The sequence below is a fragment of the Caloenas nicobarica genome, chromosome 4 (assembly GCF_036013445.1).
Source record: "Caloenas nicobarica isolate bCalNic1 chromosome 4, bCalNic1.hap1, whole genome shotgun sequence".
Lineage (NCBI taxonomy): Eukaryota > Metazoa > Chordata > Aves > Columbiformes > Columbidae > Caloenas > Caloenas nicobarica.
In genome coordinates this window covers 51,675,915-51,701,353 of record NC_088248.1, presented here as the reverse complement: position 1 = coordinate 51,701,353, position 25,439 = coordinate 51,675,915, and the positions used below count along the sequence as shown (strand labels likewise).

Sequence of the window (25,439 nt, the reverse complement as noted above, 5' to 3'; positions counted from 1 at the left end):
ACAATTGTTCAAATTTTCTGTATTACCAGGAATGATACATTTTGACAGTTCTTGTATAATTGTACTTATGCAGCAAAAATATGCGTGGGAGGATTCCAACTACAGATAGCTTATTAAAATAATTTTTTTAACACATACTATTTTTCTCTATAACAACCATCTCATTCACAGCAGCACCAAGTATGTCTTAAACAAGACTTAAACATGTCTTAAGAAGTGTGGGTGCTGTTTTTAAGGTACATTCATTTTAGTAACACAAAGCTCAAGCTAAGATGCAATCCTTTTGAATATCTGTAAGGAGAGCTTCAAAAACATTTTCAGATATTTTCTAACTAGTGTATCAACCCTATAAATAATCACCTGTCACTCTTCAAACTAGAGCTATGGGGTTTTTTGTTTGTTTGCTTAGTGTAAATAAACTAAAACCTTAAGAGATTTTTCAGTTGCTCATCAGGTAATAACTGCTATTAACTGGTACCAGCCTTGACTTCTTGCAAGGCATGTTGCAGTAGGTTGTATATGGGATTACAAGAGTCAACTTCTCTGCCCCTGTCCCAGTAGAAAAGCTCCTGTTGTGTCCTTTTCTCTAAAAGGCTCCTCTGACATACTCTATGTTCCTATATACACTAAGTCTGTGTCTTATTCCCTCCAAACTCCTAAATAATTTTAAGTTTCAACAAACCTATGAACAATTTGGAATTTTTTTGTTTGTTTTGGTTTTGGTGTGGGTTTTGTTTGTGTTTTTCTTTGTTTGTTTTCCCTCCTCCTTAGACTGCTCCCTTCAAGGAACTTAAGGGAGAGTTTCACTTTAGATATGACTCAGCGAGCTTGGACTAACTATAATCTTTCCTCCCAATAATTATTTTCACTCTTCATATTAAAAAAAAAAATCAAGAAATGATATTTTACTTTAAAATGTCTTAGAAATATAAAAGAGACTGATTAAACTTAACACTGAAAATAAACCTTGCGCAAATTCAAAGACAAACTGGCCTGACTCCTACAGAAGCTTTGATTAATTTTTTTTTTTCCTGTCTTTTCGGGTGCCAAAATAGGTTCTGCCACAATTCAGAGCAATTTAAGGGCTTTTCCATGTTATACTGCTTGCAGCTGGTGGCTGCCAAGAAAATGCTTCAAAATGCCCTCTGACCTTTTTTCACATTTCTAGCCTATTGATGGTGATGACACATTCTAGATATCTTTTTTCAAGAATTCTCGTCTTTTCCTGCACAGCTGTTTTCCCTGTACCAGAAACAACTGCTGGGCAAATTACTGAGTTTATTTGCTCTAACAGGCAAAACCAATAAACCATTATTTTAGATGTGCAAACCATCATTTTAGATACTTATATTACGGGATTCATGGAAAAGCCCGCACCATAAGAAAGCCTACTTTGTTTGATTCCTGCACTGATAACAGGTAATTTCTGTTACTTAGAACCAATATTAACCTTACCTAGACAAACCAGAGAAGTCAGCTTCTTCTTCTTCACATCTCTCATCTAGTTCTTTCAAAGCCAGCGTGACATCCTCTTCACAGACAGACTCAGAATAGCTCTCGGGAGCTGCTGCATCCACCAGTTCTGGGGTCTCTTCCAGCTCAAGAGACTCGTGACAGACCAGGGAGTCTTGTTGTTCTTGTAGCAGATACAACCCAGTGTCTTCACTAGCAGAGCTAACCTGTTCATCCCTTACCACTGAACTGCCTTCCTGTGAATCAAACACACTTTTATTACTTTAATTGTCAGGGCTTATGTATTCTTATCAGTTTTTCTTATGGCAAAGTAACAGAGTTATAAATGTTTACAAATATCCATTTGTACTTTAATCATTCAGCCCTTCGGATTGTTCACACAGTTTTACTTGAGCAGAGACAGGAAGTCTATTTGTAATATTTATAACTTCTAGTTAACATTGATATCCTAGAATATGACTTATTATTTATAGCAAATACAATTTCTCAAATACACTCAGTTACATCTGTTAAGAGAACTTTCCCAGAAAAAATATCTGCAAATAGCCTCAGTCATATTTAGATCACAATAAACATAATCAAGACTTTCATATTTTACTTTTCCAGGTAAGGACTATTAATACTGCTCCTTGTGTATTACTGCCTCATGCTTGCCTTTTGAGTCTGGAACTAGTACAGATAATTTCTTCTTTCTGTTCTCCGTTTTAATAAGTTTCTAATGCATAACGGACCAACAGTGTAACAGATGAACAATGGAAAATGGGACATTCCACTATTTTTATTATTTTGCCATTACTGTTAATATGGAGTGCTTTAAAGGTTTAACCCTGAATCTCTATATGTAGGCTTTCAATCACTGGCAATTATAAAGAGACGATGATTAAACTCAGCTTGGTAATATTAGAATGAACCTTTCTCCCTTCCCTCTTCCTGCCTTAGCATTATTATACTCATTAACATCGCTATATTGAACAGAGGACTTCAGATTTAGTTAATTTACGATGAATCCATTTGAAACCTTTTATTGGATTTTTCTGTGGAATAAAAATAACATTTTCTTTTACTTGCTGTTTCCTAAAGACACAAATTATCACAAGTTTTCATTCCTAGTGTGCTGGTGTTCCTCTACTGGCATATCCAGGACTGGCCAACAAACCTCTGGGCAGCCTCTAAGCATACACATCAGTTCATGGCTTTCATCAGTCTAAACAGATCCTCTGACAGATAAACAGCTGTACACATATTAGAAAAGGCAAATCAGCTTTAAACAGAACTATATTATTTTCTTTCACAGTGATCCTAACCTTATCTCATTTTGACTATGGTACTCCTCAATGTGACACTGCTGTCACTTGACACAGCTAGTGACCTGACTTCAATGCCTCTTTTGTAAAAGCTAAATCTGGAATTTTATTGCATAGAGCAGCATTTTGTCACACTGAGCAGCTAAGGCACACGAGAATGCAAGACACTTCTACAATACCACAGCAAAGTAATTTGCATTGAGCAGTGCTCCATTTCTGTTATAGATGTTACCGTATGATACAGAGCTGCACTGATCACGTCTGGTAGATGTACATATGAGGGATACAATTTTAGAAAACAGTTAAGTGCTAATTACTAGTTAATAAATTTACAGCTAAGTTAGTCTTCATAGTGCCATGACTCTCGATTTCTGAAGTTTTCTGTGTAACATTGGACACGCCTTTACTACCAAAATGAATGTTAAGGAACTTAAAAATGGGATTTATATAGTAGACAACTCCACAGAACCTAAGGAAAATTACTTCCAGTACACCATTCCCTCATAAATGCACAGTGCAAGTGAGTAATGGAGAATCATTTTAGTCAGGAACTTCCATATACTTAAGCTTGTAAAACTTATTGTACAAAACAGAAAATATTCTTGTAAGCTAGACTGTAAATTCTCAGCTGGAATGTGAAAGGTCCTTTTTGCAAAGACACATGCTATTACTGGGAATCAGCCCAATACGTTTAAGTGAACTATTTACTTAACTCTTCAGCATCCCTACAAAAGAAACAAGGAACTCAACTGCATCTAACCAGCACACACACTTGTTTTTAAATAATGGCTTCAATTTTTTTTTTAATTTTACCTTAGATAAATTTTGATGCATATTTATTTATATTAAATACATTTTGATAACTGACACTTGGCATGCAATGAAATGCCTGTATTGAAAGAATTATATAAAGCATATGAGCATGGGAAAAACCAACTGCACTAATGATTCTATGCTGTGAGTTGTGCAGTATAAGACTTCAGAACACAATCAGTTTTACTGGCTTCACCATTTTTCAAAGTGAGTTGATAGTGTGCATATTTCCAAGCTTATTCTGTTAAGAAGCAAAAAGCTGCCTCTTCCTTTTAACAACAAAATCCAATTAGATAGCTCACTTTTGTAGAGAGGTGACTTTAAATGTTTGAACTGTGCTTGAAGAAAACACATGTATTTGACTGAATCCCGTATTCTAGACAAGCATAAAATAAACGTGGAACACATCACATTTAGTGATTGCATTTATATGCATTAGTCATGAAACTACAGCTCAGTTTAAATGCTTTCAACATTTTTAATGACACTGGTGCTTTTTTTGTGTGTATGTTTTCACCTGAATTATCAGAAGTACAGTGATTTTATAAAGCGAGCTGCAGAAGAACAGTGAATCCAAGTACCCAAGCAGGCTCAGAAAAAACTAGTTACAGCTGAGAATGTACCACAAGCAAACAACGGAGAAGACAAAAGTTCTGTCGTGGTGAATTTTAGTCTATAAAAACCCAGCTTATATAGTGCTTCGTCCTTTTGAAATCTTAACACAAAACATCTACCCTACGTGGAAAAAAATCATCCAGACCAAGCGTTCTTCCTCACACAAAATTCTGTTGGAACAAAAGCGCATGTTGTAGACAAGCAGACAAAGCACTAACAGAACAATTTGCCTGAGGATCTAAGCACAAGTGCTTTACAAAAGTTGAGACAATTTATCAACTGCCATGTAATCAAACGCTTAAAAAAAAAAGGCATATAGATAATCAAAATGGATAAAAATGTGGGAAAAAAGCTGCTTTGTAAAAGTCACAGTAATACACTTTTAGAAGGTGAGGATTTTATCACAGGAAACGAGTCACTCACATTTTCCCTTTGTTGTACTTTGAGTATGTCTTTTGTTCTTACAGTTATCTTCATTAAATGTTAGCTAGGTGAGTGGTTTGCCTGTTAATAGGACTGATTTTCTACGCAGCAAACAGGTTTTACTAGAGCCTTTGTTCAGAAAGGCCAGTCATTTGAACCAGTCAGTTGACTGCTAAAACCAAGTCTGCTGAAGACTTGTTCTTAAGTGTAAACGATGCATGGATTACTCAAATTAATAGCTTAATTTTCTGGAAAACTCAGTAAAACTGTACATTCTTTTAAAGATGGGATGACAAATGCTTGTTCAAATAAAAATAAGATTGCCAGTAGCACCAATAACTTTAACTGAAGAGATAAAGTCCACCTAAACCAAGCCACTTCAAGGAAAAAAAACCCCACAACCAACCAACCAAAAAAACACAACCAAACAAAACCAAACCAACCAACCCACAAAAACCAACATATTGAGGTTTTACCTACAACTGCTAAATATTGTAGGAACTGTAGCAGACCAGAGTATTATTTTAAATGAGTTTTTTTCTTTTAAATTATTCAAAAGATTTCAAAACCCAAGAAACCGAAGTACTCACAGATTTGCAGGCGGCCAATAGCTTGAAATCTGTCTCAGTCCACACAGGCCTTTCCAAAAAAGTATACCACTAGCATCTGTGGTCCTTTTTAAAGGATTATTAATAGAACCAACTGCAAACACAGCTGGCCTGAGGTTTTATTCCCATGTAGCACCAAATCACATTAACCCAAAGAAAGCATAAAAAAAAAAAAAAAAAAAAAAAAAAAAAAGGAGGGGGGAATAATAAAGCATTTGAAAGAAAATGTTGCTCAAGAAGGATTTCAACCATATCAAGTCAAAGCATTTTGAATATTAGCCTATTTTCATTCTGCACCATGATGATTATCAGCCCTTCAAGAATATTTTTAACCTGTGGTAAGTTCCCTCCGTCCATCCCAAATAGTCTTCATACTGAGGGAACATTTTATACGAACATTCCAACAGGTTAGAAATATTAAAAGCAAATCAAATAATCACTGTAACAGATGAAATTTCAGTTGAAAAGAAAGCCAAAGTTGCTACTAAACACTAGAAGGAGCCCAAATCAGCCATGCACCAGCCCACATTTCTCCCCACCTCAGGCAGCTGGTTGCTAGAGTTATCTAGAGAAGTTGCCTCCAAACTTGGGGTCTCAGTTCTGATTTGAAGCACCTCTTCTGTTCCCACACTGCTAGTGGAATCTTGAGACTGGAGTGATAAACCAGCATGATCTGATACTGTTTCGTCTAAGGCAGAATCACTGCTTACCTAAGACAGAAAAGACAGAAACGTGAAATTCTTCATAGTTTGTTGAACATGGGAAAATTACAAATTACAGGGAAAAACACATTAGTTTTGAAATACTACGTTTCATTATGGTCAGCTATTTGAATTTATTTACGTATTATGAGTTTAACAGCTTTATACTAAAACCATTATAAGCATCACATGTATTTCTGTAACATTTAACTTTGAATACAAGTTTGAAGTTATCCTTGGCATCCAGAAAATTATTTCCTTTCTTGTTCTTCAAGGTCTTTGGCACTAGTGAAATGCTAGACTAAAACCACTGAAGAGCAGAGCTCTTTGTTATGGGCAACCTTGCCTGAAGTCTGAAAAGTGGCATAATAACCCTGCTGCTTCCCAACCAGTCAATTTTATCCTAATTTTATTTATGTAATGCAGAGAGACTTCTCAGTGGCCAGCATTCTTGATTTTCCTCCATTCCATGTACACAAGCTTCAAAATCCATCATTAAATTAGCAATTTCAATGGTTAAACACAACAGAGGCTCCCACAGGATCACTTACCGCTCTTGTTCTTATTTAATATTTTGGGGTTTTTTTGAAGCTAGGGATTCACAAAGACACTATATATAACACATGCAATTTTGTGCTTAAACAAATGTTCTAAGTATAAAGACACACAAAAAACCGAATGTTGTACTGGAATTATAAACCTGTCATGTGCCATCAGTAGGTAAAGTAACTCTTCCCTTTCATTGATGTTGTTATGAAAAAGAAGCTTAGCCACATTAACTTAGTTCCTCTTTAGTTCACTTAGGCTGAAAGCGTGAGCCATACTTATGCCCTGAAAATGCAAGTGAAAGCTTAAGTTCTCAGATTCCTTTCACAGAAAAATAACTTGCCATCTGCGATCGAGAGAGTATCTGACTTGCAGTCAGGGCTGCTTCTTCTTCTGAAGACTCATCAGTATCTTCCTGGTTGGTCAAGTTCAAGCTGGGTGTGCTACCAGAGTACTGACATTCTTGAAGAGACGGTGTGTCTCCTTTGTCAATACTGTCAAGAGAGCGCCTACGAACGCCCCAGTTGAAGTTGTCCATGCTTTCACCCTGTAATAAAAAAAGGTTACACACATATGTATGTATGAATCTAAACGTAATAAAATACATACACAAATGTAACACAGAAAACACAAGTACTGAATGCATTATGAACAGAGTTTCAATCAGCCCTTTAATTTCATTAAAATTTTAAATACCTTGTTAAATGATGTTTGTAGATAAATTTAAATATATGGCAAATAAAGCAGAAATCTTTCTAATATCTTCTTAGAAAGTAACTCAATATATAATCTAGAACTATGTTGGTATCAGTTTTATATATCTGACTAGAAAGTACAAACACACCACAGACAACAACAGATGAACAAGCCAGGGCACCAGGCTGCAACTTACCTGCAGCTCCTGGTTAGCAAAAAGGAAAACACATATAATTAGAAAGAACGAGGACAAACACTTAAAGATACTCTAGAACCAGGGAAAAATGTTTTATTACATAAGATTTGCCAACAATAAAAGACTGATTCAAGCTCTGAAAAAAAGCTTTAGTCAAAAAGCTGGTATTTAAAATAATTGCTCTTTCTAATGGGAGATTGATTTAAAAAAATAAACAAACTGACAACAAAAGACTAAAACCAGCATGCTTATGATACATTTCCTCTGGCATAACATGTAAACCAACTGTTTCAACAAACATTAGATGAAATTGTTTAACTAACACACACAAATCTAAACTGACCACAACCGACAAAGCATCATCAACAATAATTATACAGAGGTTGTAGAAAAAACGATGTCCTCATTAACTGTTTCATCAGCTAATTTGTGTCAGTTTTATGAAATGCACCCTGAACACCAATAGTTGGATCCTTTCTGTTTGCACATTTTAAAGCTAGGATACTTGGGCTTCAAACATCCAACATACTAAGGGAAATTAATATCTTAAAAATACTAGTGTCTTAATTCACAAGTACAATAATGATCTTTGATTTTCTCCAGCACTTTGTCAACCTTCAACAATCCATTTAAGCAAGGTGGAAAACCTGAGCAGTTCACTTTGCCAGCCTAGAGACAGTTATGAAAATACCACATCTAGCCCCAAATGTGCAAGTGCGGGTTCTAAAACTGCTCATACAGAGTGTCTCCTGTGATGACTTAGGAGATCATCATGACATGTTACATATGCAAAGCAAACTAAACATTTTGTAGTCTCTCAGTGAGTTATTTTGCTCCAAAAAAGGTGAAAAGTTATGGTAAAGCAAAAGAATGCCAACAACAAAGTACTACCTCTGTGGGCTAAAGCACTTCAATTTAATCTGAATATTACTCAGATAGTAATGTAAAAGCCACAGTTTATACCGTTGGCATTTAATTATTAGCAACAAGGAACATTCTGTATTTCTGGTGCAAAACTAGGCAGCTCTTGTATCAAGTGCACAATTTATATGTAATGCCCTCAATTTGTACAAGCTGTATTTTTTTTTCTGCAACTATAGCACTACATGTTGCATACGGTCAAGTAATGAGAAATAATCTGTCTTCAATATGATCTGCTATTAAAATAATGCAGAAAATGAAGTTAAACTTGGTTTAGCAAAGTTTTCAACTTTTGGCATCCTGCCTGCAAAGCCCCATCTAGCATTAAAATAATTTTTTACTGCTATTGAGCCTTTATTATTCTGAACTGTTTGACTACTTGCATTCAATATAGGAAATTGTATCTGTATAATGCTTGCTCACATACATGCAACAGACCATAATAAGTCTGTATTTTTCCTAGAAGATGCAAATATTGGCTGAAGTGAAGCATAAAGAAAGTGAGATAAAACTAAAGTATTAAGGGAAAAAAAGCAAGATTTTGGAAAAAAGGGCTGGATTAATCAGGAGAACAATCTCAGGGTTCAGATAGGCAGAAATTCTTTCTTAGTAGTTCGTTGACTCATGACCTGCAAGGGTTTCTATTACTAATTCAATATTTTGTATAGACTATAACAAAACACTGAACAGAACTACAAAGTATTTGATTTCTTCCTCCAGTCCTTTTACAGTCATACTTTTAAGATTTAGCAAACTCTAGTCTGAAACCTCTTATTTATCCCAAACAAGGAACAATTGTTAACAGAATCTTTACTATTTCTTGATATTTAATTTTGTTTAACCTCCCCTCTCTCTTTTTTTACAGGAGGAGAAGTGGAGGAAATGTAAGAACTGCAACAAACCAGGTATAATGTGAAAGTCAATGCAAGCAATTATGGTGACCAAGTCAATTGTATATAATGAAATAGTATGTCATACAGTTTGTGACTTCGAAAACTATTCTTCACATTTTCAAAATGCAGAAACACACCAGGAGCAAAGATACACTATTTTCTTAACATATTGTTCCATAATTAAGTTTTCTACTGCATCATATCCAGATATTCATCCTGTCATTGGTCAATACTGTCATATCACTTTCAGACTAAGCCACTTAACTCCCCTAAAAAAATCCAAACTCTCACCCAAAAAACACCCAACAATTTGCAACAACTTAACACTGCAAGGTCTGGGACACAGGTTTCTTTATCATACAAGTTCAATCATCTCATAAATTCTTCCCAATTGAATTAGTTAGAAGAGCTGCCAATTCCTTAGAATTGCACCAACATAACCTAATTTTTAAAACATTCTCAAAAGGAAACACACAGAAGAAATCCCAAGGTCTCACCTCTGCATCTTCCAATTCAACATCTAAAAAGTCAAAGTCTTTAAAAACTCCAAATTGTTGTTCACTGGTATTGTCTTCTACAGCCACTTCCTCCTCTTGAATCACTTCTTCTGTTGCTGAAATAAGACTAGTTTGTTGATCTCCAACGTCCAGGTCTTCATTAGAAGAAAACACAACCTGCAGATATGGGTAAAAATAGAAATAAAACCTTCCGATTTCTGTAACTCCAAAAGTCAGCTATTCCGCTTCCTGCAATTCAATGGCATTAGTGGCGGTTAGCGTACCACTATAATGATAATACCAGGGCAAGTGCAGACTCCAGTCTATTTCAAGACTAGCTGGATTTTAAACTACAGTTTAGGCAAGAGAGTTAAAATTCATAAGTGCAGCCTCAAACATAAAACATACTGTTCTGGAGCGGCAGTGCAGTCCCGCTCTTCTGTGAAGAATGTCAAATGTTGAGAAAAAGTACCAAGGACTAGTGCAATCAACGGAAAGACCTGAGTTCCAATCCAAAGACTTTTATCTTGGTTTGATAACCACATAAGACAAAAATTAAGAATTAATAATTAATCCTAGTAATTTATCTTTGCTTTTAAACATACAGTCCTCCCCCTATAAGACTGACATAAATCCTCTGAGATGGCAACATTCGTTTTGGCTGAATTTAAATACTGTTTTGAAACCTGTCTAGTGCCCACTGGACTTCTTGAGGAATAATAGTAATTTATTACTTATGATTCCTTCTCTTTTTAATTCTTTGAGTGGATTTGTGAATTACTGAACCCAAACCAGTTTGTCAAAAACCGCTATTCGTAACTTCACCAATACCTGAAAACACAATAGCATTCTCACTACTGGAATTTAAAAGCCAGTACAAACCACTACCACTACTTACTGAAGGATTCTTGGGAAGGCCAGATTCTGGTCCACACAGAGAAAGCACGTTCATTAGCTTCTCCCTAGTTCTTCTCTGAAAAACATTCCAAAGAAAATCACATAGCAAGGCATCTGCTGGAGGTCCGCGTAAAAATGTAAAAGTTTGCATTTTTAACTAGTCATCTTGCATAGTGGCATCCTCTAAAAAGAATCTTACCATTTTTTTGTTTTCCCCAGTATTAGCTTTTAGTTTATGCTATATTCATTTACAGTTTTCCTAAGACACAATAGAGATTTCAAATTACAACAATTATTTTTTACATTCATAAACACTGTCTATAGTATATGTATAATGTGCTTGAGGCACAAAGTACCTGAGATAGTTGTGGCCTCTTCCAGCTGACAGGAACTAAGGCATTTGAATTGGAGCCTGATGAAGTTGAAGAAGTGCTCCGGGTGACAGCAATGACTTTTGGCTTCCCATTTCTACCAGCTGCGCTGTGTTGATCACCATACTTATTTCCAATAATTGGTGTCTATCAAAGACAACAAATACTGCCTTAAAATTCAAATCCATATCAGTAAATACTACACATTTGATTTTAGAATTTAGTATTATACAAAATGGAGGAGGGTTTATCTGTTTGCTTGTTTTTAAGCATTCTATGAAGCCCATGCCTAATCCAGTGAGCATCGTCGCACTGGGAAAGAAAAAGCTGACTACTTCTACCCTAAGCAGTAGCCTGCCACTCTGCCCACTTGTGGTTTTTTGAATTATGCAAGTTTTATGCTGGCAATCCAGTTACATTTTTAAAACACACTTTAAAAATAACTGTGTTCCAAATTTAAAAGATGCAAAACTTCTCCATAGAAACATTCACAGACATCAACAAACAGTTTTCACAGACGGGCAACTTCACTAACACACTCACACTTCCGAAAACCAAAGATCGAATTCAGTCAGTTGACAGCAAATCCTACTCCAATGAACTCTGTGGGAATTCATTTCGTCTCTCAATTATCTGCATGCACTGAAATTTCCAGTAAGGAATTCACTTACCAATTTAAGTAATGCTCCTAAGACATCTGTATCTCCAATAATCATCTAGGGTCAGCTTCAACCGTGAACTCTTATTTTTGATTACTTCTAAACCTTATACAGTTTTCACATCTTTATATTACACTGCAGTCATTTGGCTGTGCTCCATTTTTCAGACATAGAATGAGTATCGTCTGTATTAATATATTATTTTCAGTTCTCACAAATTCTAATTCGGGGGTAGGAGTGTTGTTTTTAACTACAGGAGCTTTTTCTCCAGTTGTATCCATCTCACATTCAGGTTTCTATATTCTGTATCCTACTCTCCTCTAAATTTTCTCCCCCTTCCATAGTCACGCTAAAACTGCAGCACAAGGTTTTAATCCTCTCAGCCCTTGAATGCACAAGCCTTCATTTGTTGAAAGCCTGGAATGTACAGCTGCAAGCAGCAGCCAGCTGCATTAGCCCGCTCTCTGATACAGCTGAAATACCCTTGAGAATAATCCTATTGACTTTTAGTAATTAACTCTGCAGACATTCAAAGGGGTAAAAGAGCAGAAACATAACATAAAAGAATTCCAAGTTTATCTTTCAATATGACTCTAATTACATGTACGTAAAACTGCAACATCGGCCATTCTTAAGAATTATATTTATTTTAAAACATATAAATGTATACGGCTAACAGAAAACAACTGCAACAACAAGTTTGCAGCAGAAAGCCATTATTGCATTGTAATTTAGATATAGTAATTACCTCTGATATATCAAAATGAAAATCTAAGGTCTTCCCAGGTAGCTCCTTGGAGACATTATTAAAAATTTTCGTGAAAGAGATTTCAGGAGAACCTATGTCACCTCCGTAAGACTTTGGAACATCATTAGGTACAACAAGGCTTGCTGATCGAGACACCACCAGTTTCAAAATATTAAGGGCTTCCTTCCAATATGGACTCTAAAGAGAATGTACACAAATACACAAAACAATTACTTTGAACAAGACAGCCATTTTTAATGTACAGTAGGATTTTGGACTGATTCACTGCAGGATTCCCACACCAAAAGCTCTCATCTACGCGTGGTTGCCAGGCGCTAGCACAGGCAGGCCCTGCATGCCCCAGAAGACAAAAAATTATAGCATTTGAAACTAAAACAACTTCCACCTCCTGGTATTTTCAATTACATTACACTTATGGGCAGAGCAAACTGAATTTGAAACAGACAAAAATATTTTGTGCTTTATATTTCCTCAGACACTTTAAAGATCTTAAAAAAAAAAAAGCAAAAACATTTTCAAGGTTTTAATACGGTATCAAACCAATGGAGTGCTTAAAAAAGCCAGGGCAAAGTACGAGAACATAAGCGGCAGAGCCTGAGTTAAGTGAACTCTCCTTAAAAAGTTGATTAACGTAATGCGAATAATCCAGCAGTTTCAACTACAGGGACTGTGGAGGGAATCACAGAGGAGACTTCCACCAAAAGCAGCACCTTGGGAGGGTTTAAGATTTGCACTCCTGAAAATGTTAGGATTCTACCCGAAACGTAAACCTCTGGTTTTTGGAATTAGCAGGATGTCTGGACGGTATTTTTTTTTCAATTAGGATGCCATGCTCATTAATTTTTGTTTTTTATTGCATTAAAAAAATAAATACCACTTTCAAGGCTCTAAGTAGTATATGCTTCTTTGTAGATAATGAGAGTTTTCAACAATTCCTGAATTTATGTGTATCATAAATATAAAAAACGTAGTCTCAAACTTGAACCATCCTGCAGCAAGTTATATTTATTAAGATGCATTATGATTGCAGAGGACTAAAAAAGTCAGCTTAGTAGCACCACATTTAAACAATACATTAATTTAAGATCTTTTACCATTTATAGTAACATGTTTTATTGTATCAAAAATACATGGGCTTCTCTGGAATATTTTTTCTGATAGCTAGCATCTTTAATTAAGACTACATTCCATGGCAGTGTGGGCTTGCAAAGAAAGCTCAGATAAAGGTTGGAGGTGCAGCAGCAGCCATCAGGCCATGAAAACTACAGTTATGCTAATCATTCCATTTTGCCTAATGCACTCTGACAGGAGCACAATATCTAAAGTACATATCCATCAATAACAAAACATGCAGGGAACACTGCTCGTCCTGTATAATTATGATTAAACTATTTGACTGAAATACAGTTGGCAATAATGGAATTCAGGAAAAAAGAGAATGTTGTGCACTGAAATGGTTTTATGCTCCAGGCATCTTCGTAAAATCTTTCAGCAAGACACTAGACCTTCTTCCGTAAAAGAGATTTTCAGTAAATTGTGTTCCAAGTACAAAGGATCAAATTGCCTAGGGCAAAACACTCTTGTTTATCTTTCGGGGACTTTAATTAAAAAATGCACTTGAATTTTTTAAGATGCACCTTAATGTTCCTCACAGATATATCAGCTAAAGTGATTTAAACATTAATTTGACTGTAAAACTTCCTTTTGAAAACCTATACACTTAAATAAAACATTTGTGCAGTATTTAGCAGTAAACATTTCATTATATTTTAATATTTCGAGGATCATTTGCTATAACTACATATGTAGCATTGCCCACATCTGTAAATATATGCACATTCATCCAGGTAACCTGTCCCACAAGATGTAAATCAAATTGGACAAATACATAAGCATATAATGAATTAAGTACATAGGACAAAAAAATAAAATATAATGGAATCTGACTATGAACAACTGCTTTTATATCTGAAATAAATTTATTCTCAAAAAAAAAAATCAAGTGTAATTTCACTACCACTTTGATAATAAGCAGAAAGGCTTTTCAGAGTACCTACCTGAACATATTTACCAATAACTTTTATGATTTCCAAATTAAACTGCTTCACTGGTGCTGTGGATAGGTCAATATGACTCAGAAGACTGTAAATGATCTGCAGCAAGGACTGTTGCATACTGGATAACCCTTTCTCTAACAGCTAAAAAACAGGTTTAAAAAAATACAGAATTAGGGCCTTTAATGGCAGTGAAAAGCGAAAACAAACACTAACATTAATTTCCACACATATTTATTTTTCCCTTCAAGAAACATAAGTGTACCACTTCATGGTTTTGAAAATTTTGGTTTAGCATTAAAAAAATAACATAGTGTTCTCCGTCCTCATTTTTTTTCCCTGAATTTTGATATGTTTGTTGGCACATATCTAAAGCACCTAATAATAAAATACTTCTCACTAAATAAAAGTGTTCATACAAATTCAAAAATCTCAAAGCTGCATGAAAAACAATTATGTCTACAGTTTAGAGAAGGCTGGTATACACAAGCTTATGAACAAAAGAAGTACATATAAATTCATTCATGAGAATATAATAACATTTTTTAAAACTCCCATCAATTTGAAGTTATACACTTCAAGGACAAGCTCTACAAATTTTTCACAGAAGGTACTTTTTTAAAGGTAATAACAGTTTTCCTGTATGAATGGCTGCCCATACCATTTACTGAATTCTATCATTTAAATGATCTTTGATTATACATGGTGCAATACTTACAAACTGAACTTTGAAATGAGTTCTTAGGTTGTGATAAGGACACTTTGGAATGTGTATTGGCCTAAAAAAGGTCTATTAAAATATGCACTAAGTATATTTTGCTAAAGCCAAGACAGTGTGTACATTTTATTCATGTAGTACGGAACATAAATATTTATTAAAAACCACTACTATCATTAAAATGGATATTTTATTAGATGGATTATTACTTCAAGGTACATTTTAACTGTTGCACTCCAAACCAGCAGTAGTCATCCTTTTTCTTTATCCTAGGATATTTTATTCTTATTCTCCCATTATGGAAGATGTGGGTTTTTTTCCTCAATATTCAGAATAATGCAAAACTGGCAATAAGTAAATGTAATGTTGATCACAGATTGTCAACATGAGATACGCTTTTAGTAAAAATTTACCTCTGCAAGATAAGTGACGAGGTTAAATGTGGCATCTGAGAAAGAGTCATGCAAGTATCTACACACTACATTAATCCAGTTAGAACAGTCTCTGGAATAACTGTGTGTACTGTATAAACTCATCATATGAGCCAGATTGGCAAGAGTTGGTGATTTCTCCTCTGCACAAACCTGAAAAGCAAAGAGCATATTTAATTATATTAGAAATGTCAATTTTTTAACCTAAGCATTCACAAGTCACTATGCGCTTTTCCCAGATTTCACTTTATTTTCTAATAACTGAAGTCAAACTACTCATACAAGCAACATCCTCAGTTTCTGTTGAATTTTGAGTCTGGCAATTCACTACAAAACTAGTAAAGAGAATATTAGCTAAGAGACTTCAACTGCTTTTTCAAATAAATAAATGTATGCATCAGGTATAAATAAGAAAAGTTTAGCTCCACGTTCCTGAGTGGGCAGCTGCACTCAGCAGGCGTTCCCAAGCCTTGACCTGGCTCTCCAGCTTTACCATTCATCATCCTTCTTCCAAGCCCAGAGCAGTCCCTGTCTACTAGCCCTGCATTTATCAGAGTTACGAGGGCTTGTATTTGGGCAGGCAGGAGGATCCGCAACAGTGGTACTGTGACATCCACGCTCCAAGTTTATCCACTGCTCACGCCAAAGTTCCTTTAACTAGTGCGCCCAGCAGTCAGGGCAGCGCAGCACCAGCCTGGCTGGAGTTGTAACAGAGACTGCAGCTCAGAAACATCCCAAGGTTAATCACTGTGTACAAGTAATGGAAAGAACACAGTACCTTTTCTTCTCTACCTGCCAGTATGAAAAGCAAGGATCACTTCCTTATCATAAGCAAATTAGGAAATGTGCTTAAAAACTAATTAAGTTTATATTTAAAATTAAAAGCTTCAAAATCAGACAAGTAAGCAAAAGTAACTCATTAATAAGTAAATATTTTCTTTACATCTAAGGTTTATACAATAAGCAAAATGTGTTTTTTCATTGATAAAGTGAAACTGAGGGGTTGATATGAGGACCAACTACACAAATTAAGACTGAATCACATCTTTAAAATACAACTTTTTACAGTTATTTCTATGAAACTATTAGAATCACGTCAAAGTATTGCGTAAGGGAGCAGTAATGCAGGCAATGAACTCCTGGATACTCCCCAGGTATCATTTTACATACCTTTGCTATCCTGTCAGCTGTTTCTTTACAAAACTGAGTTGGGTTATCAAAATGTTGGATCAGATGAGGAAGGAGGCACAAGATGTTTAGGGGAAATCCTAAACACACACATAAACACAGTTATACAAGCCCCAAGGATTTTAATATGACTTAATGTAGAGTTATGTGGACATATAACAGCTTTCTGGTATTTAATAACCCTTAGAGCACGATACACGCACACTCACACAGATAATATAAATTATATATTCACACACAGGTACCTAAAGTATGTATGTAGAAGGTATATAAATGTGTCTGTGAATAGGTATAAACATGTATAAAATAAAAAAATAATAAAAAACCAAAATCATTACCAGACCAATTAAGCAAAACTATCATAAAACCGGATAGCTTTAGGTAGTACAGTCTAACAGTTTCAAAAATGTACAAATGTTTGACAGTCCTAAGTGAGGTATTTAGCTCACTAATATTACACATGCTCTTAATACTTGCAAGCAAGTTTAAATTGAGTTAATAGTCAATACATAAAGTTTTCATGCAGTATATCTTGGTAGATAACCATAATCTGTAAGGTATTCCCACTATCTAGCACTGTAATATCACCAACTGCAAAAAAGCATTTAACTGAAGGGTTTTTTTTTTCTAAAGGAAATGTATGATCACTACTGATTTTGATTACACCTAATTTGATGAAAAAAAAATTTCATGACATATACAGTTAATAAAAAAGATACCTGCTAACTGAGAAGGATCCACCAAAGCATGCCTGGAAATGGTGATGAGTTTACTGAGGAGATGAACTGTCATTTCTTGTGTAGATGCTGAAGTAAAGCCTTTTAGGAAAAGCTGCTGAAGGCCTGGAAAGTTATTCCACTTCAGTTTATTCTGCACCTTTTCTATCTTTTCCCGACTCTCTGATTTATCCAGAGGCAAGTGAATAAGAAGCTTGTTGAGTAGCTTGAGCGCCAAAAGGTATTCATACTCATAATCGGACTCTAGCAACGAAGCTGCAATCCAAAATATGGTGGCCATCAAGTTGACAGGGTCAGTAGTGGGCTGCACATCGTACATCCCTCCCTCTCTGAGGGAGGAAAGGCTTCTAGTCCTTGCCAAACTTCCACCATGATTTATCCTTCCATCCATTATATCCAGTGTGTTGCTCCGCCGACGGTCACCTCTCCGCTCACTGATTAAATTCAGTCTCAAAGAATTACTCCTTGCATTGCTGTAGTATCCCAAACAACTGCCACTATTCATGGGACTTGTGCTTAGATTTATCTGTCCAGTGCTTTTCCTATTAGCTGCATACTTGTTTCCCATTACAGAATCATGGTATGAGGTTCTAAAAAGAAAAAAAAAAATCGGTATTACATATTATTCCATGCAAAACACTTCAATGACATACAGTTTGGAAAAAGGGAAGAAAGGAAAACGATTTGACACTAATCACATACCTACACATACAGTGAATCCTCTGCTTCATCATCAGAAAAGTATTTTAATAGATGAAAATACAGAATTTCTATATATGTTACTAACATATCCTTACAGCATAAGGACAAGACAGTAGCATCCTCTTATCTCTGCTACCAAATTTATTTGTTACAATCATGGAATAGCAAAATAATTACATTACAATTCAGTAAAATCAGGAAAATTAGCCTATAGCATGTGAAACATTACCTGTAAATGAAGATCTAGATTCCAGCTTACTTACAGATGTGATAAAGGTAGAGAAATGAATGAATTAATAAATGAAATTATTTACTTATTACCTTGTATTTGTCTGAAATATTTGACCTAGAAAAACCAACATTTTCCAGTTCTGATACTGAGAAACTGAATATAATCCTAGAAATCTCAATATTTTAAAAAACTTTGCCATAACGTCAAACAACTAGAGGTGTCTGCACATTTAGGGATTTTTTTTCAGTTTGATAAAACGTTATTGAGCCAACCACTCAGACTGTAATTAGACATGCAAATGACTCAGATTGTTGAATTACACTTCTCTGATATACAGACAACAAATCTGAGGCCTAAGACAGACCATCATTTGCTGTAACTGAAGAAATTTATTTTGTATTAACACTAGAAAAAAAAAAGCATTTATTGCCATACAGGAGTTTCACAGTGTGAACCTTACATTATATTTTAAAGATTGGTGCCACTACCTCCATTACACATATGGGGAAAAAATAAGACCCAAAATTATACTACTAATCAACATAAGTAGGGCCTGATTAAAAAAATAAAAGTTCTAAATATACTCCGTGGCTTTATCTTTGAGAAGTTTCAGAAGAACTGACAACATTTCAGAATTGAGCCATAAGGAACACCTTGGACGGGAGGATAAGTTGGAAAGGTAGCAGAAATCCTTTTCAAAAAATCTAGATTCTTATGAGTTTTGCTTGTGGCTGAATGATAAAAACACAGAAGAGGAAGCAATTTTGCTATAAGGATACAACCGTTCTGCAAAGACAACAAGAAATTATTTCATTACATTGGTAATACAGATCTTTAACAACTCAAATGTATAAAATTGTGTCATGTAGCTTGACTAATAAAAGCACTTACTGAGAAAGGGCAGAAAGCAGATCGTAATGCTTCATGGTTTCAGCTAACGTATCAATACCAGACTCTAAGGTCAGAAGCAGTTCTATGACAAAACCCTGGGGAAAGCCACAGGTCATCATAAATCATGCAATATGCACAAGAAGATCACAGAAAATCTATTAAGTATGATATAAAAATATAAAATCAGTATCAGTAACTAAATTATTATTTCGTGCTTCAATTAGAACACAATCCTGATGAGACAGCTCAAATTAGCAGTACAGCTTTGAGACAGGCAAACATTTTAATTTATTTCTAAATATTCACATAATTCATTCTGGCTTGCATTACTTTTAAGGATGGACTTAAAAATGGAGGCATTTAGACTCTCATTTTGCAATATTAAAAGATTAGATCCACTTCTTTAGAGGTACAATTACACTAAGTTGGATAGTGTTTAAAACACTTTATCAGGCTAAGTTCTTAGTAAAAGGAAACCTTAAATATTTTTAATATGGCTGATCTCAGGATTCTCTAACTAGGAAAGAGAAGGTGTTTTCAGGAAGCAGATGTAGCAAACCCTCTGAAAGTTCCTATTGCAGTAGAAGAGAATGTGCACAGCACATCACTTAATTAGGTGAAAATTCAGAAAGTGTCACGATTAAAACTGGTTTGATATTTGAAATATCTTTGTTTAAAAACAAAAAGCCACTGAATAAAAAAATGCCTTTAAATTATGTCATTAAAATAATAATGTAAGTATGCCATTTAGGCAGGCAGCTTTCTGATAAAGTGTGGGAAAGATTTCAAATACCTGAGCTTCTTCTCCTGCATCTCCAACAGTTTCTACTAATCTGGAGAGAACATCGGAAAGTGTAGATGCAGTAAGAGGCTGCTTCAGAGCCCTGAAAATCTGAAAGGACCTCCCAGCGTAATGTCGAGAGGAACAAGAAAGCGCAGTTTGCAAGGCAACTTCACTGAGACGGTGTTCCAATTGAAACCCTCCTATAAAAGCAAATAAATACTCAAGCAACACAATGCTTTATAAAAAACAAACCCACTTGAATTCAATGAAGAGTTATTCCTAACTTTAAAAAGCTTTCATCTTCTACATTTTTCTCAAGGAATAATACTCTCAAAAATCTTTGCAGGCATATAAACTTCCATAATATTTAACAGTGGAGAGAATTGTGGAGAATGAAACATTTAAGATTTGAATATTAAGTGTCCAAAATAAATTAATAGGATATTTCATCTCATTCCTAAAAGATTATATTTAAAACTGTCATAGTAGAAACATGAACTGAAGCGTGCAATATAGAAGAAAAATCTATTACTTAGAAGCAGTAAGCAATCACCTAGAGCGATTTTATAAGATAACCTGTAAATTTATAGGCATTCAAAAAAACCATTTAGTTTGCAGACTTGGACATTTTACCATGCATCAACTGTTTTCTAACATACCTGAGCTAGACTGTTTAAAAATAGATACCACATGCTTTAAAAACACAGTTAACTGTTCAGCACTCTTTATATTGGGGTTCTTGGCTGAAACATCTTCATGATTCCAAAGTGGGCCTCTTTTCCTAAAAATATAAAGTACACACAGGAGATTATCAACCATAGCCTTTTCATTAATATTATTTAAATGTTATTTTAACCTTAGGGTTAACTGCAAAAGAATCTACTACTTACTGCATAAAATAAACCATTTAGAACTGCAGACACAAATTGGAAAGTAGTATGACAACTGCCTGGTATACAACAATATACAAGAAGTTATGACAAGGTGAAAAGCAATATATCAGATCCAACTGAAATAACAGCATAAGTTTAGGAAGAGGTGTTCTCTCTTAGATAATATTTAGTTATCTAACAAAGAAGCAGTACAACTAACATGACTATACACTTCTTAAAACAACCTCCTTCTCATTTTCTTACCATCAATACACCTCACTATTCTAAATTTAGACTGATGTAAAGTGTGAGTAATCAAAAGCTTTGAGAAATGGGCAGGATTTCAGATCTACGCAATCTTGAAAGCTTTATATAAACTACCACACAAACCACACAAGTGTTGGTGGTTTTACAGATGTTCTTTGCCACAAATTCCTGGGTTTTTTTCCAGCTCTCTACTACTAGTTAATCCATAAACACCAGAGAAATCTTGCAGCTGCCTAAGCACATCTTTATGCATTCCAGTTCTAATCCTTTAGAAGGAAAAGGGAATTCTAGAAACTGTGTGGCAAGCAAAGATAACATATCTGCATAGAACATGGCAAAAGACTTTTAAACTCTCAGGTCATGAAAGAGTGTCCAAAATTCTCTGAATTTGTTGGAAAGATAGAGTTGTTCATAGGCTGTATCACATAAAAACACTTCAGGAGTAAACTGTCTCTTACTGGTGATAAAACAGAGACAAAATTAGACAATGTGATGCTAAATATTAAGAGGTTTGCCACATTTCCACAAAAATACATCTTTACAAAAATGAAAATTGAAATCTTACCTTGAGGTAATGAATTCTATGAGGGTTTTCACTTTTTCATCCTGCTCTACTGAAATGTCAACCTCATTGAGGATTGTGTTTTGCAGATGAGAAATGGCAGCACTTGTATTTCCTAAACTGATGCTAGAAGAGGTAGAACTTGAACTAAGCCCTGAGTCTGTCATTGGAGAGGGCTGGTAATCAGGTATAAAATCATGAACACCTGCTGAAAAAAACCTGAGATGATTATGTGCTCTTGACAGTATTAAACATATAAAAAGAAAAAGTAACCCTCTAAAAAATCAACAACATTGCAAATGCAATAATTTAATGGATGTAATAATGTCAATGAAATCAACAAGTCTGATATATTCAGTGTCTTCACATGACTGGATCCCTTTCTAAAACCACTGTATTATGTTTGATTTTTTTATTGATAACATGATAGCTCATCGGCTTCTGAGAGATCTCATCTCAATAAGCTGAGAAAAATGATATGAACTACTTCCTAATAATATGCAGATAGGTTTTTTGCTAAAACTCAGTGCCAGTGTAACCGATAGCACTTTAAATCAGTGACCATTAGCTAGTGAATCAACACTAAGCAGAGCCCCTCTGGCTGCACAAAGCTTCTCTGAAGTTAGCTTAATCTTGCTGCTGTAAGGTTTTTCTCTCCATGTAAAGAATCACATAGAAATAAAATACAACTGCTGTAACTCCTCACATTACACCTCTATCTATCTATGAGGTGCTGGGAAAAAGTAAACTGGCAAGGAAAAGTGGGTTGTGAACATTTGACTGTAACCATTGCTCATAAGCTTGAGACTCAATGACTTCCATCAAATTTATACTCTACAGAACCCCGAGGTTTTAGACTGTGGTATCAGCTGGTTCAAATAAAATTTAACATCAGCTTATCTGACCTTGTGTTAGGCACGCATACCTGTAATCACCTCATCTTAATCATCAGCTGGAAATGTTTGATGCTGATGTTATTATAGGTTCTAACAGACGTTTTTGTTTTAATAATACCAAAATGCTGTGTCACGTTTAGACAGTTTTACCCCAAACTGTAAAGATTAGCAATGGATTGGTTTGTATAGGTCACCATATAGGCGCACCGGTAAAGTTCTGCAAATAGATCTACGTAAAAGAATTCTTCCACTGTGCTCACTTTTTAATTCCTCATTGCTGTGAATATTGAATTCACAAAACAGATGAGTATTTTTGTTTAGTGACAAAACCACTTCTGGTGTGAACAAAACAGAATGAACAGATTGTATGGCAACATGCTGCCACCTACTGAAATAGTCTGAAATACTAGGTTTCAAAAAAATGAACTATTTCACATTTCTTCAAAAACTACAACAGGCTCACACCCTCAAAATATTCCTTTCACAAAGAGATACATAGAAAATATATAATTTCCTGTATAATTACAATATTGTAATGTTAAGGTGAACATTAAAATGAAATACTTCAAAACAGTAGCCTGATAGCCTATTGAATGATGCAATTACAGCTGACAAAAGTCAGAAATTTGAAGTTGCTATAAGCAAGTAAGAAATGCATCTTCTTGGTTTTTATTTTCAAGGGCATTATAAAAACTGCTGTATTACAGATCCAAAACACAGAGCTGCCTCTGTGGTTTCCACTACTATTTAACCACTTAACTGTGCTCCCTACTCCTGACAACTGGGCACAAAGTGCTAATGTGAACTGTTTTCATTTTGACTTAAAATCTGAAGAAATATATTTTAATGACAAGGGCCCAGGAAAATATTACAAATAATAAAAATTTTAATAATGCCTGGAAGAACAGATAACTTTCCATGTCTTTTTAACTAGTAGCAATAAATCTAAAGCATACCTGTGAAAGTATAATCTAAATGGGTAGTTTGCTTGACAGTGAGCACCCTGGCCTCGTTGAACTCCCTGTTTCTGAGCAGGACAGAAGCAACAGACTGGACATTACTGCCAGATCCCATCACTATCAGCAGATGCAAAAGCAGTCGTTTACAATGCTCATAGACTTCAGGGTGACAGTGGTCAAAACCTAATACAAAAGGAAAATGGAAAAGCTTTATTACATCCAAAGGACATGCTGAATTAAATTATTTAAAAATAGCACTATTCAAACTGGTCTGTTATACTTTACCAAATAATAGTTACGTAATTCACCAAAAAAAGGGGTTTTTTTCAGTGTTTCAATATAGAAACAAAAGCGTACACTTTAACAAACATTAATATATGTTGCTGTTTCTCACACTGCAGTAAGAACTTAATCTGTGCTCTTTATGAAAATTGCTACACGGAGAAAGAGAAAGAAAAAATTTGAATTCTATAGTGTCTTCTACAAGGCGAAAGAAGTAAAAGTGGCTCCAAAAGAAAGTGCCTTGAAACTACTCCAAAAAAACTCTTAATTACTAATCTTTATTGATCTTTAGTTGTATTAATCTTTAGTTGAGTTTTTAAAAATATTGTAAATATTAACAAATTAATGAGATCTCAAATATAATGGGAAACACTAATTTAAATGTCGAAAAGATCAGCCCCATAAATGCCTCTCAACAAATCATTCTGGATGTCATCTCCAAGCATGTGGAGAAAAAGATGGTTGTCAGGAATAGTCAACATGGATTCACCAAGGGGAAATCATGTTTGACCAACCTGATAGCCTTCTATGATGGCATGACTGGCTGGGTAAACGAGGGGAGAGCAGTGGACATTGTCTACCTTGACTTCAGCAAGGCTTTTGACACAGTCTCTCACGACATCCTCATAGCTCAGGAAGTGCGGGTTGGACGAGTGCATGGTGAGATGGATTGAAAACTGCCTGGATAGCAGAGCTCAGAGGGTTGTGATCACTAGTGCAAAGTCTGGTTGGAGGTCTGTAGTTAGTGGGGTTCCCCAGGGGTCAGTACAGGTTAGGGGCAGACCAGTTGGAAAGCAGCACTGCAGAGAAGGACTCGGGAGTTCTGGTTGACGACAGGCTGACCATGAGTCAAAAATGTGCCCTTGTAGCCAGGAAGGCCAATGGTATTCTGGGGTGCATTTGTACGAGTGTCACCAGCAGGTCGAGGAAGGTTCTCCTCCCCCTCTACTCTGCCCTTGTGAGGCCACATTTGAAGTACTGTGTCCAGTTCTGGGCTCCCCAGTTTAAGAAGGACAAGGAATTACTGGAGGGAGTCCAGTGGCGGGCTATGAAGATGATCAGTGGCCTGGAGCACCTTTCTTACGAGGAGAGACTGAGAGAGCTGGGTCTGTTCAGCCTGCAGAAGAGAAGGCTGAGGGGGGATCTCATCAATGATTATAAATATTTCCAGAGTGGGTGTCAAGAGGACGGGACCAGACACCTTTCAGTGGTGCCCAATGATAGGATGAAGGTCAACGGGCACAGACTGAAGCACAGGAGGTTCCGTCTGAATATGAGGAGAAACTTCTTTACTTTGAGGGTGCCAGAGCACTGGAACAGGCTGCCCAGAGAGGTTGTGGAGTCTCCTTCTCTGGAGACATTCAAGACCCACCTGGACACATTCCTGTGCGATCTGCTCTGGGTGAACCTGCTTTAGCAGGTGGGTTGGACTAGATGATCTCCAGAGGTCCCTTCCAACCCCAACCATTCTTTGATTCTGTA

The 25,439-nt window shown here is 35.6% G+C and overlaps 1 protein-coding gene across 8 annotated transcripts in view; it reads right to left on the bottom strand.

Moving 5' to 3' along the window:
* FRYL (FRY like transcription coactivator) overlaps positions 1–25,439 on the bottom strand; it is a 163,875-nt gene that overhangs the window by 16,943 nt on the left and 121,493 nt on the right. For 6 of the 8 annotated variants that reach the window (XM_065633171.1, XM_065633172.1, XM_065633166.1 and 3 more), the window contains 16 exons: positions 23,673–23,858; positions 21,824–22,028; positions 20,779–20,900; positions 20,129–20,319; positions 19,336–19,430; positions 17,493–18,100; positions 16,756–16,853; positions 15,568–15,738; positions 14,440–14,580; positions 12,362–12,559; positions 10,940–11,101; positions 10,585–10,659; positions 9,687–9,863; positions 6,827–7,030; positions 5,776–5,946; positions 1,456–1,709 (listed from right to left, as the gene is read on the bottom strand). In XM_065633171.1, the coding sequence (XP_065489243.1) occupies positions 1,456–1,709; positions 5,776–5,946; positions 6,827–7,030; positions 9,687–9,863; positions 10,585–10,659; positions 10,940–11,101; positions 12,362–12,559; positions 14,440–14,580; positions 15,568–15,738; positions 16,756–16,853; positions 17,493–18,100; positions 19,336–19,430; positions 20,129–20,319; positions 20,779–20,900; positions 21,824–22,028; positions 23,673–23,858 (3,058 nt within the window). The remainder of the gene's footprint in view (positions 1–1,455; positions 1,710–5,775; positions 5,947–6,826; positions 7,031–9,686; positions 9,864–10,584; positions 10,660–10,939; positions 11,102–12,361; positions 12,560–14,439; positions 14,581–15,567; positions 15,739–16,755; positions 16,854–17,492; positions 18,101–19,335; positions 19,431–20,128; positions 20,320–20,778; positions 20,901–21,823; positions 22,029–23,672; positions 23,859–25,439) is intronic. The other 2 variants (XM_065633167.1, XM_065633174.1) reach the window with 1 other exon arrangement.